The sequence below is a fragment of the Bidens hawaiensis genome, unplaced genomic scaffold (assembly GCF_021521415.1).
Source record: "Bidens hawaiensis isolate Kalapana, Puna unplaced genomic scaffold, B.hawaiensis_p1.1 tig00007641_1, whole genome shotgun sequence".
In the NCBI taxonomy this organism is placed as follows: domain Eukaryota; kingdom Viridiplantae; phylum Streptophyta; class Magnoliopsida; order Asterales; family Asteraceae; genus Bidens; species Bidens hawaiensis.
Genome location: NW_027491532.1, coordinates 173,525 through 194,593, shown reverse-complemented (window position 1 = coordinate 194,593; position 21,069 = coordinate 173,525). Strand labels below are relative to the sequence as shown.

Genomic DNA, 21,069 nt, shown 5'->3' with positions numbered 1-21,069 from the left:
CGGAGCCGGCACGGTTTGCCGAGACACAAAACCGTTTGCACATGACCATAATTATACAAACACGCTATGTAGTGTTAGACATAGCTACTCGGGGCATGTTGTGGGCGGAAAGGGGGCCACAGTGGTTGATTGAGCATGGGAAATGGAGGCATGCAGCACGAACAGTCATGACTTCACTGTAGCTTAGCATAATTACATCATAAACATACAAACAAACTTACTTGTGAACGTACATACATACATACTTGCGTATTTACAACTGTGATTGTTGTAGGCACAACTGATTTCTTGAAACTTGTGAAACTCACCAACTATTTGTAGTTGACCCGTTTTAACATGTTTTTCAGGTATACCAGACTTGGACTAGAAAGTCAATGTGCTACGTGTTTGACTTGCGATCAATGCTGGGTGAATTGATGCAATTGTGCTAGTAAGAAGTAAGTCGCTTAACGGACTGGTTTTAGTTTGTATCACCTAGTTGTAAACAAAGTTAGATCGATGTAAAATATTGTAAACTAGTTTGTATTGTTTTTTATAAGCAATGTGGTTGATACCAGAGGTGTCTGTTACATTTCCGTTTTACGCTTCCGCAAATCGCTCAACGAGGTGTGACAGAAGTTGGTATCAGAGCCATTTGTTATAAAGGATTAGGCTGTCCCTTTAGGATACCTAAAATATAACCGTAGGCTCGATTAACTCTGGGAAAATAATTAAATAATAATTTAATATTATATACTGATGGATGCCGGGATGAACTTGTAGGGCAAGTAAGTTATTATGGTCTGGAACATAATAACAGATTTGTTTGTACAAGGGAATTCGGGGAGAAGTCGCGGAACGTACGGGTAGGTAAAAATGGCAACATATGTGTATAAAAGGTAATGCTGAGTATGTGTGTGTGTGTGTGTGTATATAACATACATACGTGCTTATCTGGAACAAGGTGTACGAGTACGTATACGTATACGTACTATACTGTCGATAATACTAAGTCTCTGTGTAACAAATATTATATTCGATTATAATCAATATTAATTTAAAATTGTATTTTATTAAAAATAATATTATATTTTATCGTAATTAATATTATATCTGATCATAACAAATAAAATATTTTATTTTGCCATAAGTAATAATATTCTCTACTATGATTCCTGTTGTCGAAAAATATTGTTTTTATAATATTCTCTACTATGATTCCTGTTGAACTGAAAGTTTTCGAGATCTGGTAGCCTCATATCGGATGAAGAACCAGTGTTACCTATAAGCGAGAATTTTGATAAAGCTTTATCGAGTCCAAAGTGAATCTTATTGTGTGATCGAACCACAGACCGTGAGTAAATTCAAGGCCCAGAAAGAAACCGTGGAAGGTGTGATCTACATATGTTTATCTCAAGGGAACACAACATTTCTCGATTCGGGCCTAATTTTTATCTCATATACCAGATTCTAACAGTAAACTGAACTATTTTCTAGTCATCTTTTCACTTCCGTTGTTCAAAAATAAACACTACTTCTAAGAAAATACCTAGTAAAGTATATGGTTTATCAAATTATAAATATAATAACTATCTTATTGAATTTTCAATAATATAACAAACCGTGACCCCCTACATATATCATACACCAACTATAAAAATAATAATTCCTTTATATCTCACTAGTATCATCGACCTTGATTAACCCTCCTTAACTAATAAACTTATCAAAACACCTGTGTACGAGTATTTCCAACCACTCCTATATTGTTGCCACTCCGATCGATTTATCATAGAAGAGAGACCCCACGCTTGCGGACCAATGACGTGTCTTGTCTTGTAGAGAACATACTTACTGCCAACTAATAAATCATCATTTGTGGTAGACCCAAGATACTTACGGGTACCGAATAATCCGGTGAAAGAATATTTTCTAATTATATTTAATAACATCCAAAGGTCAAGAGGAATATACAAATGCCTCCCGACTACAACATACTATTTAAACTCATAACGAACAAATGTCTACTTACGAGAGAGACATGATAAAACAGTTACCCAATGGTGGGATTTCATCTGAATAATTGTTGTACAAGTTGTGAACTATTCGTGATTGTTATAATGTGTTCTCGGATAGACAAGGATAGTATGACATTGTTGTGTATAGTTTCGATACCCCATGCAAGCATTTGGTAGTGTGCTATGCTGATATGGGAAACGATTTGGATCTAATAATCCAAACATTGACCCTCACCGGGTTAAAATTACTTGTCATGGGATGAAAATTTTCGATATATATATTCAAACAATGGCCTTGTTAGGCTAAAGTTATGTGCTATCTTGAGTATATGGATACATGATTTAGTATGTGTAATACGTGTCTGCTATTTGAATTACTTGACTGTTAGCCAATGTGATTCCCTGTGCAATGAGTTATAGGGAAAATTACTATTATGTGAATTTTAGTTGTTTATCATTATAGAATGGCCCTGAAGAAAACAAACACGTGATTTGAGGTAGTTGTGGCCGAGATTATTGTTCGGCAACTGCAGATAATAATTCCAACAATAGCAGCACGATTCGCTGCTGGCATTAACATGGCAATGAATACAAATCAGATGCCAAACACTAATATGGCCACGGATATTATTTCTCCGCCCAATACTAATACAGTTACAAATATTATTCTCCTGGTAAATACGAAGATTGTCACGAATAATACTCCCCCACTGAGCACTAATGCTACTACCGATAATGATAATTTCCCCTACTAAATGCCTTTAGTAACAAAAATCTCTTACCGAACATGAATGCTGGTCGTAAAAACCGTGATCTTTCACATCGAGAACACTCATTTAAACAAATTACATTGTGCAAACCTATGAATTCTAGTGGTACTAAAAGAATAAATGCGTTGGTAAAAGGAATTGAAACAAGAAAATCTGTTGTCAATACCAGAAATTGATCATCACATATGTAATAGATAACGATTGTACAAATTCAAGAACAAGAGGCAACCAATCGTATGACCTGGGCAAAACTTATAACCTTATACCGACACTTTTTCACCCCAAGAATAAAATCTAGAAATCAGAATACAAACCCGGGAAACTGAAAAAAAGGTGCGTACTAATTGGAATACATGAACCGTTTTAACGATTTGGCCTGACTGGTGCCATAGTTAGTAGCCCAGAAGTAGGAACTTTAATTAATTCAGTTAACCACTTAACTGTTGAGAAAACTGAGGATTCATCCGTACAAAACGAACAAATTACGAAATAGGGGTACAAGAGCTACAATAAATTAAATGTGCGCGTCCAACAACTGAAAATGGTAAGGCGGTCAACTTTAGTCCTGAACGAAAAATATACAGTGCACATTCGCCAACGTGTGATTATGTAATTATTATAAAGGAATGTTGAATAAAGGTATGTCATAAAAGCGGGAAGATTAGATACTATGCCTGTAGCTGTGGAATCATTATAAGCACTATAAACTGATAGTTCTATCCTCATCATTCACAGTTATCTCAATTATAACCAATTCAATCACAACCTATGACAAACCCTCTTCCTTGCTATGAGTGTGGAAGTACGAAACGCTCCAAAAGGAACTATCCCAAGTTAAAAACAAGAACAAACATTGACGTCTAACTCGGCTGGAGGCCGAGTTTAGTGATTGAATCAGATAGACTATGACAAGAATTAAATGTGGTGAAGAGTACATCTGTAATTCCTGACTATATGCTTCGAATTCACTTGATATATGTATGGATTAGTGAACTAATAGATCCTTATGCTATGGACTTCACTAACAGAAAACCTAGAACTGTTAACCAAATACTCCAAAGCTTTCCTATTATCCTAAACAACCAACCATTTTTATTTACCTACTCCCGGTCTAGTTGGGAAGCATCGATGTAATTGACCGTATGGACTGGTTAGCTAAATACAAGGCAGAAATTGTGGGTGATGACTAAATAGTTAAAATTTCTCTCTTGGATGATGAAGCAATTATGGTACAAGGAGAGGAGTTTGGTTTGATATCCCCTCTCGTGTCTCATCTTAAAATATTAAAACTCTTACGCCAAGGATGTATGGCATTTCTAGAGAACATAACCATGAAAAACCCTAATGAAACATATAGGGAATATCCCCGTAATACTCGAATACTCCCATATCCTTATTGATGAATTACCCGAAATTCCACTATCCGACAAATTGAACTCCGAACTGGCCTAACCTTAGGGCAACTACTATTACCAAGGCACCTTATTTTCTGACATTCTCCAAAATGTAAAACTAATTATACAGCTACAAGAAGTATTAGATAAGGGCTTTATGGGACCTAGCTATCATCATTGGGGAGCACCGGTGTTGTTGGTAAAGAAGAAGGATGAAATCTTAGGATATGCGTTGATTACTGGGAACTACACGAATTACCGTTAAGACCAATATTCCCTCCCATAGTTAGACGATTTGTTCAATCAGCTCCAAGACGCGAATTACTTCTCAAAAATCGACCTCTGAACCGGCTATCGTCAAGTTAAAATCCAAGAGAAAGATGTTTCTAAAACGGAGTGTCGAGCTCAGTATGGCCACTATGAACCCTTAGTTATGCCTTTCAGACCAACTAATGCACCTGAAGTTTTTCATGAATCTCACGAACCGAGTTAGTAAATTGTACCTCGACAAATTCTTTATAACCCTATTGATGACCTCTTGATATCTTGAAAACCAAGAAGGAACATGAGCAATATTCACGAACAATCTTGGAGATGTTGAGGCAGGAGGAATGGTATATTAAGATGTCCAAGTGTGAATTTTAGTTACAAGGAGTACGATTCTTAGAACATGTTATTAGTTGACACGGAATTCACATACAGCCGAGCAAAACTGGTAAACACCATAGTCACCAAGAGAATTTTGTTAAATTTTGGAATTAGTTGGGTATTACCGATGCTTTATTGACAATCCAGTATATCCCAACCTTTAACCCTCCTAACCCGAAAAGAACTGAGTTTATGACTGGGGGAAGAACAAGAGATGGCTTCTCAATTGATGAGACGGAAAATTTATCAAACTCCTATGCGAAGTCTCCCAGAAGGAACTGATGATCTTGAAATCTATCGTGATACATCCCGAAAAGATTTAGAATGCGTACTAACGCATAGAAACAAGGTATAGCATATGCTTCCCGACAATAAAAAATGCACGAGAAAATTTTACTATCCTTAACCCGGTGTATGGGATGATTATTTTGCATCTAATGCATGGCATGCTACTATTATACCATCAAACGCACAATTACAGGAATCGCAAAAACTGAATTAATTAAACTAAATATGGGATAAGGAAATCGAGTAGAGTTGTGAAATAAGTGTAATTGTGAAAACCGATGCCTCAAGATGAAGGGATAAAGTTAAACATTAGAAAGTACGGGTATTTGAAATGATTGTTTAGACAAACCTTATCGAGCAAATTCATATAGCCCAAAAGAAAACCCCAAGAACCTAACATTTAGAAAACAAAATCCTGCACGAGAACGAGCATAACTTTGAAAAGAAAGCCAATGAAATTTTATACCTTAAACAAACCGAGTCTAGAATTAAAATCTTGGTAACTTACGAGGCATGATTCCAATCATTCAGAAACCGATAAAGAGTACTAATATTTAAATGAATGTTACTGGTGGTCCAGTATGGAGAGAGGTGTAACTACACATGTCGGTAAATGCCTGACTCAGTTTAAAATTAAAACAGAGTATCAAGAACCCTCAGTAACGTTATAACAACCGGAAACACACGGTAGAAGTGGGAACAGATTAATATGAGCCTCGTAACACCCTTTCATAAATCATCCCTAAAATGCAGTATAGTCCGGGTACTGGTTGACCCACTAACTTAATTTTCATACTCTCTCCCGATCCATAACAACTACACGATTGAAAGGCACGCCTACAATTATGTCAACAAAATCATACCTCGATATAGTATGTCTAATTCAATTACTTCGGACTGAGATAGTCATTTCGTCTCTTATGTTTTGACAAACTTAAGAAACCGAATCGGTTTAACCACGACCTGTTGTTCCCAAACAAACGAATGATTTGGACAAACTATACAAACACTGAAAGAATTACCAAACCTTAGAGAAATTTAGGACCAACATTTTCACTGATCTAATCCTCGAATACTAATAGTTATATAATATTATACGAGCGGCACAGTAATCGGTACAATACGAGCAAGAACATGAATTGATACTTTATTAGTTTGAAAATTGGCAACATTTAAATTGCAAAATCTGATTTGATTCCGGAAACCACCGATTAGGCTCGTAAGATTCAAAAACAAACTGAAAGCCGTATAAGACTAATAAAAGAACTATACCGATGTACGTAATGAATTTTTGACCTTTGAAAAGTGTTATTCGAGTTGAGGAAACTAATACATTGACATCAACATACATAGAACTGTACAAGGTTGTCTCAAAAATTAAACCCGTAACATAATGAATAAACTATCTCAAGAATCGAGTCTACTCTCGATTTTAATTCTACGGACAAATTTCTTATATGCCGAAACAACCAAATGCCTTATTGACGAGGCGAAGATAGTACCACTTGAAAAGTCACAAATAACTAAATTTTGTAAAGAACCCATAAAAATAACAGGCGGGAAAGTCAAACAGTTACGACTCAACAGAATTTCAATGGTTAAAGTTCGGTAAAATGCCTTAACGGGAAATTATATATATTTGAAAAGGAAAACAAATACTCCTGGTTGTCCCTAGGGAGCGTAAAGTTGGCATAATCGAATTTCGGGGACGAAATTTTCTAACGGGGGGAGAATGTGACATTTGAGCCAAAACTAGGTACACCCTAATATACAGTTACCGATTTAACGATTAAACGCTTATTACGTAACGAACGAACGATTAACCGAGCGGGTCTGATTATGACCCAGATATCTCGGGGGAGGGGGCATCTATAAGTGATATACGTTTAATATAAGCTAATATATAAGTATTATGGCCTTAGTTCGATAGCAAACAAGTTAAACGAAAACATGCTCGTTTAACTACCCGCTATAGATTTAAACACGAAAGATAGTTACAAACCAAGCATTGTATCATCCATTAAGCCGAAAAAGACTTACCAAACACTTATTTGAAATGTTTTAAGCGATCCGTGAAAATATTTTCGAATTTTACAAACGTATACTGTGTTTTTATAAATTTATACAAACATAGCCGAAAAACACTCGTTTTCACGCTGTTTGTTGTACCCGATAGATTTTTCACGCCAAAAACCGAACCCGAAATAAATTTGGACTCGACATTTCACGTATGGGCTTGCAAATGCAGGTCAAAATGGGCCCAAAAGGGCCCAAAATTCATTCTGTACGTTAATAAGGGGATAACCCCCCCCCCCCCTTAAGTTTCCTACACATTTTATATTGTATCTTAGATATTTTTTCACTTTCTTCAACATTCCTATCTGCTTTTCTATGGAATTTCACACAAACCACACAAAACCTAAGGACCTGTACCTAGCCTGTATAGAAGCACAAGAACTCGAAAACTTGATTAGAAGGGCGAAAACGAACCAAAACCGCTAAGGGGTTAGTGATACGAGTCAAACGAACTACAAGTTGACGCTGTACTGAATCCCTATTAAACCGTGAGTTTCATGACCCCACTTTTAAACTGTTTTTACGAACTTTTGGGGTGAAAAACATGTTGTTACATATCTATATATATTCTGAACTGTTTGATGATGGGAATTATCTAAGTGCTAACACACAAAAGTCCCTACTAACACAGTGATTAACTTCGAGCCGATGGCTTGTGAATAGTAATATTGGTTTGACAAACCCAAACGGAGCCGGCACGGTTTGCCAAGACACAAAACCGTTTGCACATGACCATAATTATACAAACACGCTATGTAGTGTTAGACATAGCTACTCGGGGCATGTTGTGGGTGGAAAGGGGGCCACAGTGGTTGATTGAGCGTGGGAAATGGAGGCACGCAGTACGAACAGTCAAGACTTCACTGTAGCTTAGCATAATTACATCATAAACATACAAACAAACGTACTTGTGAACGTACATACATACATACTTGCGTATTTACAACTGTGATTGTTGTACGCACAACTGATTTCTTGAAACTTGTGAAACTCACCAACTATTTGTAGTTGACCCGTTTTAACATGTTTTTCAGGTATACCAGACTTGGACTAGAAAGTCAATGTGCTACGTGTTTGACTTGCGATCAATACTGGGTGAATTGATGCAAGTGTGCTAGTAAGAAGTAAAGTCGCTTAACGGACTGGTTTTAGTTTGTATCACCTAGTTGTAAACAAAGTTAGATCGATGTAAAATATTGTAAACTAGTTTGTATTGTTCGTTATAAGCAATGTGGTTGATACCAGAGGTGTCTGTTACATTTCCGTTTTACGCTTCCGCAAATCGCTCAACGGGGTGTCACAATAATAACCCGGCAAGACGTAGGGATTTAGCTTCCGATCGGAACGATACATCGGCTCTGGTGGTCGGCCGCCGCCTATTAGAGCGAGCATGTTGCAGCAGAAAATGAAGGCGCCGCCGCCACCAGAATCAAAAGTCTCGCCGGAGTTGTAGCTGCTGTAGATACGGAAGCTGTGGTTGGTGTCAGCGACGAGGCAACAGAACATTGGTTGAAGGAAAGGTGGCGGAGGTTGGCGGCGGAGTGATCGGAATCCGGTGGTTTTGTGGTGGATGAGGAAGAAGATGGAGATGGGTCTGGTGGTTGGATGAGGAAGAAAGTGGAGATGGGGTTTGTGGTTTTATTCAGTTCGTAGTTTAGTACGGATATTCTATTTGTATTTGATCCATCTTCTATGCATATATGCATTTTTTTTTCAAAAAGAAGTGTAAAATTATAAATTATTAGTTATAAGTCCAATTCAAATTGAGTCCATTTGAATTTATATCTGATTTGCCCAAAATTTCATAACCATCAACCAGCCCAATAGCCTGTTTAAAATCTTTGCAAAATACTGAGGCGGGATAAAGATAATAGGGCAATCAGACTTCAGACAAACAGCGAATGCCGAACCGAACACCCTCTAGTCCTCAGCCGCTGGATCCGGCCTCCGCAAGTATGCCAGTCGCCACTCCACAGTTAGGTTTTTGAGATTTTCACTGAAATACTGAATATGAATGTCATTAAACTAATAGTTAATTGCTATTTATATGCTTAGTTTTAGTAAATTAAGGGTTATTTATATGTTTAGTTCTATAAAATTTAGGGTTAATTTTTTGATTGTTATTTACTTAATGCCCGAATTTATACTCTTCTTCAGCTCAAATTTTTATGGCGATTCTCGAAGACGGCCCTGCAAGTAGTATGGTGCATTTTCTATTAACTACGATTTTAACGATTTTCTATTACAAGTTACCTAAGTACTTGATAAAAGAGAAAAGGTCTTATTAACCGTATAAGCATAATTATTAACCGTATAACTGGTTACAATAGGAATAATACGTCTAGGCAGTTATGGCACACCGATGTTTCAAATATGTGTCTTATTTTGTCAAGTGATCTACGCTTTGTCAAAAGAGTTGATTTCGCATGCTCTTCGACGAATGATCCTTGAATGTCATTAATTTTAATTAATTGACCCGCAAATGATAGACATTACTCAAATAGTCAAATCAATCCACTTATGAAGTCGTTGCTAAATGAATAAACATTACAAACTGACATTTATTGTCATCTAGCCTGATTTTTGTTTACTTCTTAACAAGTACTTAAATGGTGGCCGAGTGTAAGGACCATTAAGAAACATATTAGAAACTACTTTATACATAGCTTCAGTAAGATGAACTCCATCCCAATTGATATACTGAGAGGGGTTTTGACACGAGCTTGCAGCTCGGGACCCACAGGTAGCAGCAACGTCAAAGTTGTAGGATTCACCAATATGTCCACAACATACTTTGTAAAGCTCGCGGAACCCCAGCTTTGGTGCGTTCTTCATTACATAACGATAAGCGTTCCAATAATCGGCATAGACAATAATTGCTTTTGGATATTTTGTTCTTAAGTTTTTAATGTTGGCTTGGAGAATGGTGTTATGAATATGGCTTTGGTTGTTGATCGTGCCTACACAACCCATGTCGTCACGGTCAGTCTCGGGTGAAAGGTACATGGCTAGCGTTAGGCAACCCGTAGGAGGGAGGCCTTGTACCACCAAATATTTTGCACCTTTATTCAGCAATGCCTAGCAAAAGAATATTTAACTGTTCATCTTTTGAACATATTATAAAATAAATAAAGAGAAATATTTCTGTTACAACATGAACACAGAATGGATTCAAAACTTCAAGCAATTGTTATTAAAAAAATAATTTGACATATATTAACGTAACTTGATGTAAAATAATTTACGTGCATATAACTAGCGGTGTAAACATACTAGTATCCGTTTTTGAATACGATCCACCGTCCAACCGGTTTGATCAGTAAATCGATAGTCAAATTAATCCGTTTATGAAAACATAGCCATCTTTAACTTTTTATTAATATTCAAAAATTTATATAAGACTATAAATTAATGAAAGAACTGCGGTTTTCGTCCTTGTTGTTTGACCAATTTTACGATTTTAGTTCATTAGTTTCAAATTTGCGTTTTTCGTTCAATAGTTTTGTTTTCACTTGCAATTAAACCCGACCTAACTAACCCTATTAACTCTAGTCGTTAACCCATCAGCGTGATGGCCAATTTTGTTCTTTATCTCCATACATAAACCCCAACTCTAATTCCCAATTCCCATTTACATCTTCGTCGTTTTTTCCTTCATCTTCCACAAACCTTACACCAACAAACGATGATTGCGATTCATCTATGGCGGCTTCGATCATGACACATTTGGTAGATAAACATGTCAAACGATTACACAACTAAAGAACAAAATTGCCCCTCACGTGAGGGACACACTGATGGGTTTTACTGTTAACAACAAGAGTTAACAAGGTTAGTTGGGTCGGGTTTATTTACAAGTGAGAAAACAAAACTATTGGACAAAAACCTTTAATTTGAAACTATTTGACTAAAACCGTAAATTTGGTCAAACCATAAGGACAAAAACCACAGTTCTCTTTAAATTAATTTCTAATTTATTTTACTTACGCGTAATTATTTATTTTAAAAAAATGTCCAACAAAATTTGCATTTGCCACCTACCCAACCATAAAAATAATGCCTACTTATTTTCTCATAAATAATAATAATAATAATAATAATAGTTACCTCAACAAACCCTGTCACACTGCGAATAGCTCGCCTGCGAATGGTGTCTCCGGTGACGCTTGAACCAATGGTGTACGCATAGTCATTAGCTCCGATCTCACCAACCCAAACCAAGGCATCCTTAAACACATTACCACATTCTCTTGGTGTTAATATTGCATTTTTACATTTCAACCCCTCTAATGTTTTAATAAACCAATTTAGTTGTGTTTGTAATGATTGTGTTGTTATAGATAATGTAAGGTTATTTTTGAAAAAAAACGCGTGTCGGATCGCGGTGGACCCCGCGACCGCGTAGTTAATGCCGACCGAGGTGTCGGCTTTTCGGTTAAGATAGGGTGGGAGGAAAGGTAATTTGAGGGATTGTGTTATGAAGTCAATGACTAAACGGCCGTCTGAATAGCGGTTGGTTGGGCGGTGGAAATATGTACGGCCGTATGGGAGGTTGGACACGTGGCTAAAGCCGCTAGGGCCCGTGTCAGAGGCGGTATTGCCCGTGTCGGTGTAGGAGTCGCCGAAGGCATAGATTTTGGTGAAGGAGTGTGGGAGAGGGGTAGCGGAAGTTAGGGTAAGAAAGAGGAGGAAGGTGATGGTAGTGGTAGCGACGACGGTGGAGATTGTCATGGTTATTAACGTCTTTATGTTTGGAGGGTGCTACATGGTTATATAGTGAGAGGTTGTGTGTAAAGACTGTTTTAGCCTTTATGGAAATTATAGTCAAAGTGGACTAAATATGTACATAGTAATGTTTCGGTTAAAAGTTGGGTTGGTGAAAACTGTTTGAGAGCTAATATGATATTAATTTCAAGATTTTGATGACATGGTTAAAATAAGATGTCATTTGAGAACAAGAATGATAATAAACTTGGTTGTAGTTTTTCAAAACAACTTAAAGACATGTTTATTGAATATTAAACGTGTATTGTCGCTCATTTGCCAGCCTTTTTATTGTGATTGAATCATTTCTTAATTAAATGTATATTTACTTAAACACGTGTTTATCGAATATTTGACTTGAATCTTCACTGTTAAAAAATAAAAAGATTTAACCAATATTTTGGTTTCACCAGGCTAAAAGGAGTATTTATATGCAATTAAACTAGTGCTTCTGGTGTATTTTTTAAACTAAATGGTGACATTTAAGAGTCATAATAGTCGCTATAAGTAGGTGAAATAAAAGTACTGTAGTTATAGTTAGTTACATTTATTATTAAATTAAGTTTTATTACAACTAAATTTCAAGTTATATTACGGTGATGTAGGGTAGATTTGACATACAAATTCTAAAAAGAGAAATAAATATGATCGCTAAAAGAAATAATAAAACAAGTTATGGGTGTATATCAAAATAAGTTATGGATGTATATCAAATTTAATACTCGAAATAAATTTGAACACTTAAGGCATATTCTAATTCAACATCTTCATTAATTGAAAAACTATGATTATTTTTTTTACAAAATATCTATGTACACATCATAGTCACACACAAGTTCTCACACATAGAACACCCAAAATATTACAATACAATTGAGTGTATAGCCTAACATTGCTTGGAATGTACGTGGTAGTTTAATGTAGAATGAAGTTGTGCATGTTAGCAAAGCTAAAATGTAGTTTTCATTCCATCAATTACTATACATCTAGTGACCAACTCATGCTTAATGTTTGTACTTGCACTTGATTCTTGTGAGTTGAACTACTCAACTTTTTAAAGATTTTTATTCTAGTTGTATAAAGGTTTGAAACTTAATTTAATACTGGCTTGCTTCTTTAAAATATCCATAACAAAATGATCATTACAACTTTCCCTGCTTTCCAAATAGTTCTAGAACCAAATCAAGCCTCATATTCCATGTATAGTTTGAACTTATGTCATTTACCATTTAATATAGAGGAGGTTGAGAGTATAAATTGCCTCATATTCCATTTTTATAGTTTGTATTTATGTCATTTGATATTATTATAGAGGGGGTTGGGAGTAATAATTTAGGATGATGAGAGGGTGGTTGATGAAGTTTGCAATAAAGATATAAATGATCTATGGTTCTCATTTCCTGATCCACCTACCTTAGTCGGTTGTTTATTGGTTGGTTATTCATTTTGTCCATCTTACATATATATTTTATTAATTCATATAACCAATAGATTTGTAGTTTAACGATATCAAGATGTCTGTTAAGATGAAATGTGTTCTAAATAGTAAAGGTACAAGTCTCATAATAGATAAAATGAGATATTAATTTGTCGTCCAATAAAAGAAACTCGATTAGATGATAAGATTCTCCTTTTGACGTGAAATACTATGTAAAAAATGTAAGTCTACTTTTCGCCTATGCGTTTTAGCGAAAATTGCCATTTTTATCTAGAGGTTTGAATCTTGCATTGGCAAAGTAAATGTTGTTTACATTTCTGAAAAATTTTAGTCTGCTTAACTAACACCGTTTGTACTTGTCTATACAAGAGGGTTCATAAGGCTATGAGTAGTGGGGGTTACAAATTTGGGGGTATAAGTAACATGTAGCATCCAGTCAGCAAAGATGGGATTTTTGTTTTAGGGGTATGGTGGTGTTATAGTCCTATACACACACACACATACATACACATACACATACATACATACATGATAATAAAATAATAATATTTTCAAACAATGGCAGACGACAAATATTCGCCCCCCCCCCCTTGCGCCCCTCTTATCACACAGAGGCGCCCGGGAGGGGGGGGGTCTAAATAAAATCGCCCATTTTGCTGTCTCACTGCACTCAGTCTAAAAAAGCCAACAAATTGTGAGAAAAACGAGAAAACTACTATCAATCAGTCACTTATTTTTGTTTATATTTTTCGTTTGTTTTAATTATAACTAGGATATAGCCCTTGTAATACACGGGTGGTTAGAAAATGCAACAAAAAAATTAAATTTAATAATAGATATAATAGCATACATCATGGATTCATAAGATATAAATAATGATACATACAAATTTATAATTCATAAATTTATAAAAACCTCATTTAACACAACATTTAAAGTTATATTTGTAACTTTGTTAGTAATTATATAAATGATAATAGTATTAAAATTAAATAACTTATTAGGTGTAAATTATAATTTTGGAAATTGTTAAAGTGGAATCCTATGTGGATAGCTTAATTAAATGTCATGTGGATCTTTGTATTGCTTTAATATAGTAGTTAGATTGTTTTAATTATAACTAGGATATAGCCCGTGTAATACACGGGTGGTTAAAAAATGCAACAAAAAAAATTAAATTTAATAATAGATATAATAGCATACATCATGGATTCATAAGATATAAATGATGATAAATAAAAGTTTATAATTTATAAATTTATAAAAACCTCATTTAATACAACATTTAAAGTTATATTTGTAACTTTGTTAGTAATTATATAAATGATAATAATATTAAAATTAAATAGCTTATTAGGTGTAAATTATAATTTTGGAAATTGTTGAGATAGAATCTTATATAGATAGCTTAATTAAATGCCATGTGGATATTTGTATTGCTTTAATATAGTAGTTAGATTAGATTAGATTTATAAGGTTAGTATAGTAAAAAGGTAAATAGTTCATAAAATTACATATATGTAACCCATGAAGCTACGTATCTTATACTAGTTACGTATATGTAACTTGTAAACTATATATATTGTTTTTTTTATTATTTTTTTTAAATATTAATTAGTATGGAAAGAATGAAAAAAATTGTTTGAAATGTTTTTTTCGAAGTTTTCTCATACGCTCTTGTATATATAATTTTCCTATCTAATTGTAGGAAAGTTTGTGAGAATGAAAAATTATAGTGGGACAAACAAATGGCCATTTAAGACTACCCATGTCTAATGCATTTAACTCCACATGGGGCTCTCTTTTCTTATCATTTTTAAGTTGGTATATCAATCACTCTTTTATGAAATTGTTGTTTCGTTAATTAAATAATTTTATAAGTACAACTAAGAAATGCCAATCCGGGCCATATATTGGGCTTAGCTGACTTAATAATTATATTTTAAAAATAATTTAAATAGTTAATAACCTAAAGCCAAGGGCCTTTAAGCTAGTGGTATCAAGGAGTTGAGTTGTATGATGTTTGTTTTATCGTTCTAAAAGTAATGGTTTAAATCCCCTGGAATGTGAATGACAATAAAACCAAAACGTTGTTAGAAATAAAATTTAACCTAAGACATTTATATAATAGCGGGTCCTGAAAATGATTAATTGATATGATAAAAACATTGTCACCACATTTAATAATTGTTTGGTCGTTTTTTATCATTTCGTGTTAATGGCTTGACTATAAACGGGTTGTAGGGAGCAGACCCAAATTCCATTAAAGAGGAAGCAAAACGATAGTTTCATCATAAATTCAATGAGTCATTTTCTGAAAGACAAAACTAATAACTAAAGATTCAAAATATTAAATCCTTCGAAGGCCCATCCTTGATCTCTAGATTCACTGTGGAAGAAATTCGAGAGGTTGTATAGTGTTGTGGTAATGAATAGTCACCGACCTGGATGGCTTCACATTCAATTTCATTGTACAGTTTTGCTATATATTAATGCTCATTCATTTCCTTCGTCCCAAAGGTTGAAGGCCCCGATGTTATAGCTTACGACGTCATATATAATTTTTTTGAAAAACTAATGTTTCTATCATGTCTGAAATGAGACTAAAACTCACAATCTTTCAGTTGAAGGTTGTATATCTTTGTTACTAGATCAAGCTAACATCCTAAATTTTATTGTATTGAATGGATGTATTTGCAAAGTAATTTTGTAACATTCTAAATTTTGAAAAAGACTTGAAAAATAATTTAATTGGAATTTTTTTTTTCAAAATAGGAAATTAAAGAAGGGTAAAATAATTTCTAGGAGAGAGAAAGAGTTGTAATAGTTTATAGGAGATCCGTCATTTGAAATGGCGGATCTCAGATTATATATAGGGCATGTCAGTTTGTGTCGGGTGAAGTGGACAATTATCTGGTGTTCCGTCATTTGAAATGCCAGATGTGGTACTTTTATTGCATGTTCCGCCATTTAAATGGCAGATGTCACTTTTTCTGATCCGTCACTTTGACTGGTGGTTCATGTTTCCCAAAGTAGCATGCCCCTATATGTAAAAACGACATCTGTTATTTGAAATGGCAAGTGTCTTCTTGACATCCGCCATTTCAAATGGCAGATTTGAACAGTACATGTACTACCACTAGATTTGACCTTTGATGATTGACAAGTCAATGTCATTTTTCTTTTTATATTTATTGATATATGTTTTTTACTTTTATTTTTTATAAAAGACAATAATTATAAAATAATATAATTAATTATTAAAAAATAATTTGTATTAATCTGTTTTTGTTTTTTTTATTTTTATTTATTAATTTTTAATAATTAATTAGTATTACTAAAAAGCTAATAATTAGTATTATTAATTAAAATTTAAAAGCTAATAAATATAAAAATCGAGTTACTTTTGTTTTATTAGCTTTTTAATGTAATAACTAGTGTTTTACCCGTCGTGTTGCATCGGAACATGTTAGTAAAATCTAGGCAATGGTAAACCCAAACGTTGTCGGTCCCAAGCGTTGAGGCGGTCGTTTCGATTACGTGCGTTATTGTATCTGAAGTAAAACAAAAAAGATTATAAAAGTTGAGGGGGACCAATAGGGTGGCGTTGATAAGTAAAACTCGATCATTGGTAAAACCCGATCGTTGTCAATCTCCGGTGTTTAGGTGGTCAGTCTATGCGAATTTGGTCGGTTTTCGTCACGTTTACGATGCCGGAACTAAAACAAAATCAACATTCGGTTGGTTTTCATTACATTTGTTACTCAACCGGAACTAAAACAAAACGCGTTGAGTTTATTCGGTCAGTTTCTATCACGATCGTGATAACACCGGAATTAAAACAAAAAATAAAAAATAAGTCGGCATTCGGTTGGTTTTCGATACGTACCGGAACTACAACAAAACAAAAAGAACTAATTAAAAAAATACCACCAATAAGGTGCCGCGAATGGGCCCAATCGAGACTTGCGGCACAAAAGTTTCTAATTGTTATATACGCGGGGCTTGGCGACACCAAAGTTCTAAATTATATTATATAATAATATAATTATTATTATTAATTATTAGCTTTTTAATAATACTAATTAATTTTTAATAATTAAAATATAAAAGTATAATAGATAAAAATAAAAACTGATTAGTCCTTTTGATAATAGAAATTATTTTTTAATATTATATTATTTTATAAATAATGTCTTTTTAATAAATATAAAAAGAAAAATAAACATTGGACTTATCAATCATCAATAGTCAAATCTAGTGGTAGTACATGTACTGTTCACATCTGCCATTTGAAATAGCGGATGTCAAGAAGACACTTGCCATTTCAAATGACAAATGTCGTTTTTACATATAGGGGCATGCTACTTTGAGAAACGTGAACCACCAGTCAAAGTGGCAGATTATAAAAAGTGGCATCCGCCATTTGAAATGACGGAACACACAATAAAAGTACCACATCCGCAATTTCAAATGACGAAACACCAGATAATTGTCCACCTCACCCGACACAAACTGACATGCCTTATATACAATCTGAGATCCGCCATTTCAAATGACGGGTCTCATAGAAACCATTACAACTCTTTCTCTCTTCTAGAAACCATTTTACCCTTCTTTAATTTTCTATTTAAATTCAATTTAATTGTGGAATAGTATAGGTCCCAATAATTATTTTGCTTATGCACACTAAAAGCTTAGCTTCAATGTTTACATACCATCTTTTTCATCTAAGAAATATTATGAGGTAATAATTTAATTATTACAAATCATTGCTACGTTAATGACTACTAACATACAACAAAACATAGCTACTTTTGTGTGATGTGTGTTCATTAGGAGTAATAATATGAAAGAAAATGGCTTTTTGTTCATGAATATCCTTAACTTCTATTTGATTTTTATCCTCCAAATGTTTTAAACGTGTCACACAACTTCATGAAACAAATTCAAACTATCCTAAGTTGTGATATAGACATATTGCCACTCTTGTAAACATACCTACACAAAATCGAACATCGATCTATTTTATTATTTTATTTAAGAGCATTAAACACATGGTTTATTCATTTCATATCCAACTACCAAGTACCAACATATACCATGAAATTATAAATCAAGAAACAATTGTGATAACTTGGTTTCACCATGTCAACATGAATCATCATCTTTGCTTAAGTTCACGAGTTGTTAAACTAAGTCGGTACATATCATTTGATATATGCACGTGTAAATTACATGAAAAGAAAATGAAAATGTGTACCTGAAAAGAAAATGAAAATGTGTACATATCATTTGATATATGCACAACCCAAGCCATGAGATCAACCTAGGCCATAACTCAACTTCATTTAAATATTCCTTTTTTCATTCTTTTCTTTCAAACAATTTCTTTTGTATATAATTTGATGTTTTTTAATAATCTATATTATTTAACTTATTTTAAAATTTTAAAAACACAGTCTTGTTTAGTTTATTTTATGAGTATTTCGATATAAATTTTGTTAGAAATGGAGCACTTTTAAAAACATGTATTTTTTATAATATTATTATATGTAAAATTAGTTTTGTTACTTGTAAAAAATATTTAATATTTTTTATATTTAAAATAATACAATTTAAAAAATAAACATTTTTTTAATTTAATAAATTTTATAGAATAAATTGAAACCTAAATAAATATATGTATTAAAATAATTGGGTTCGGTTGGGTTGGGAATGAAAGTGAAAAATTAGGTTAGGTTGGGTTGTGTATATGAAAAAAAGAGAAATTAGTTTTTTATTAAAATGTTGGATTGGGTTAGGATGGGTTATTGATAAATCTAGTCTAAAGTTTGGCAAAGCATAAATAAATGAAAATCATTAAAATGAATCATGAAAGTTGGCAACAACTAATTAGAATCAGCATACACAAAAGAGGCAAAAATTTATCCCAATTCAAGAATTACCCTTGTATTGCAACAATTGAACCATTTTAAAAGAAATTTTGGGTAAAAAGAAACAAGAAATGGGTAGTTTTTAGGTAGGCAAGACTCGGAATTTTTTTAGTTTGACCCGAGGGTCACTTCTGTAGTTTGAAAACCTTAGAGCCTGTAGTTGTTGTATATTGTTAGGTTTTCAATAGTAGAGGAACTAAGCCGTCATTATCCAATAGTTAGGGTTATATTTGTAATCTTCTGCACCATAATATTGTCTGTTTTGGTCGGGACGTACCGTCATCGCCTCAAGAATTTGCTTTTGGTTGCCCTTGTAAATATTTCTCAGGAGGTTACTCATCTTGATACTACTTTCACTTGAGCATGCTTAACCGTGGAGTTCTCCTCTCATCCATTACCATTAAACTCCCAAAACACGTTATAATTGGGGAAAGAATCCACCTCCTTATAAAGAAGGCTTCATTCTCCTCCCCAACCGATGTGGGATGCCACAAATCTATACTTAGGGGTTGTTTGGAATTTCGTATTTTACCTCCTTATGACTTGTATAAGTCATAAATTATAAGTTACAAAGTTGTAACTTATGACTTATGCACTCACAAAGTTTAACTTCAAACGCCTTGTAACTTATAAGTTATAGTCATAAGGAGATAAATATACATATATGATGGGCAAAAATGTCATTTCATAAAAACTCCTAATTTTGAGATTTTTACTACCCTTGATGCACAATGTACAACTGTATATTGCACCTGCTCACAAAACCCAACATATACTATGCAATCTTGAGGTGGATGATTCAAACTTCAAAAAACCTAATGTTGTGTTCTCAAGTTCACTTAAGGATGGAAAATAATGAAAAGTGATGGAAAGAAAGAAGCTGTTGTTTTGTAGAGTTTGTTTTTATTTTGTTTTGTTGGAAAGAAAGGAAGGGATTCCTGAGTTTTATTAAAGGAAAGAAATTAAAAAGTAGAGTGCATTTGAAGGGATTGGATGATTGGTTTCTTTCCAAATTGCAAAGAAAGAAAATGAAATGATCAAGGAAAGAGTGGAGAAAAGAAAATCTTTCATTTCCTTTTCTTTTTTTAATATTTCTGAGATCATCTATGAAAAGAAAAAAAAATAGAATTGAAAAATAATTTTTTCTCTTTCCATTACTCTTCTTTTATATTTGCCATCTTCTCTTTCTGTTACCTTTTTTTTTCTTTCAATTCATTTTAATTTGAATGGAAATAAATCTCTTATTTTACATTTTCTCTTAATTTTTCTCTTTTATTTCCTTTAATAAAACTCGTGAACACATCTTTTTGTTATTTTCTTTCTTACAGTGCGTTCTAGAGTTCATTAGTTTATTTTTCTTTCTTTTCTATTCTTCTTTCTTTTCTATTCTTCTCATCTCTTTTCCTTTATTTTTCCCCTTTGTTTTTTTTCAATTCCTTCCAATATAGAAGGAATTTTCTCCTATTTTTTTTATTCCTTTCTTATTTTTTCTTTCATTTAATGAATTTCGAAACAAAACAATTTCTTTCCATCCCTCTATTTCATTTCCTTTCCCTTCTTAAAAAGAAATTGGAATAAAACTTGAGAGCATAACCATTTCTTTCCTAAGAGATTTTTGATATTTTTTTACGGCCCATATTTTTAAAAATGACTTTAAATCTAACGGATAAAATTGAAATGACAAAACACTGTAAACGACAATACACTAATCAACCAATTTTGTATCTTGAAAATACAAGGCTGGTTATTTTACTTCTT

General features: G+C 33.6%; 1 protein-coding gene across 1 annotated transcript; it reads right to left on the bottom strand.

Annotated features, from left to right (window-relative positions):
• Positions 1-9,744: 9,744 nt before the first annotated feature.
• LOC143635660 (GDSL esterase/lipase At3g48460-like) lies at positions 9,745-11,904 on the bottom strand. Its single transcript, XM_077103433.1, has 2 exons — positions 11,281-11,904; positions 9,745-10,251 (listed from the first exon to the last, which is right to left on the bottom strand). Exons 1-2 carry the CDS (start codon positions 11,902-11,904, stop codon positions 9,745-9,747), a joined length of 1,131 nt encoding a protein of 376 aa, XP_076959548.1.
• Positions 11,905-21,069: the final 9,165 nt, after the last annotated feature.

Coding starts and splice junctions, on each gene's coding strand:
- LOC143635660 (XM_077103433.1), bottom strand. CDS start 11,904: ATGACAATCTCCACCGTCGTCGCTACCACTACCATCACCTTCCTCCTC. Junction 10,252..11,280: donor GTGTGACAGGGTTTGTTGAG/GTAACTATTATT, acceptor TTCTTTTGCTAG/GCATTGCTGAATAAAGGTGC.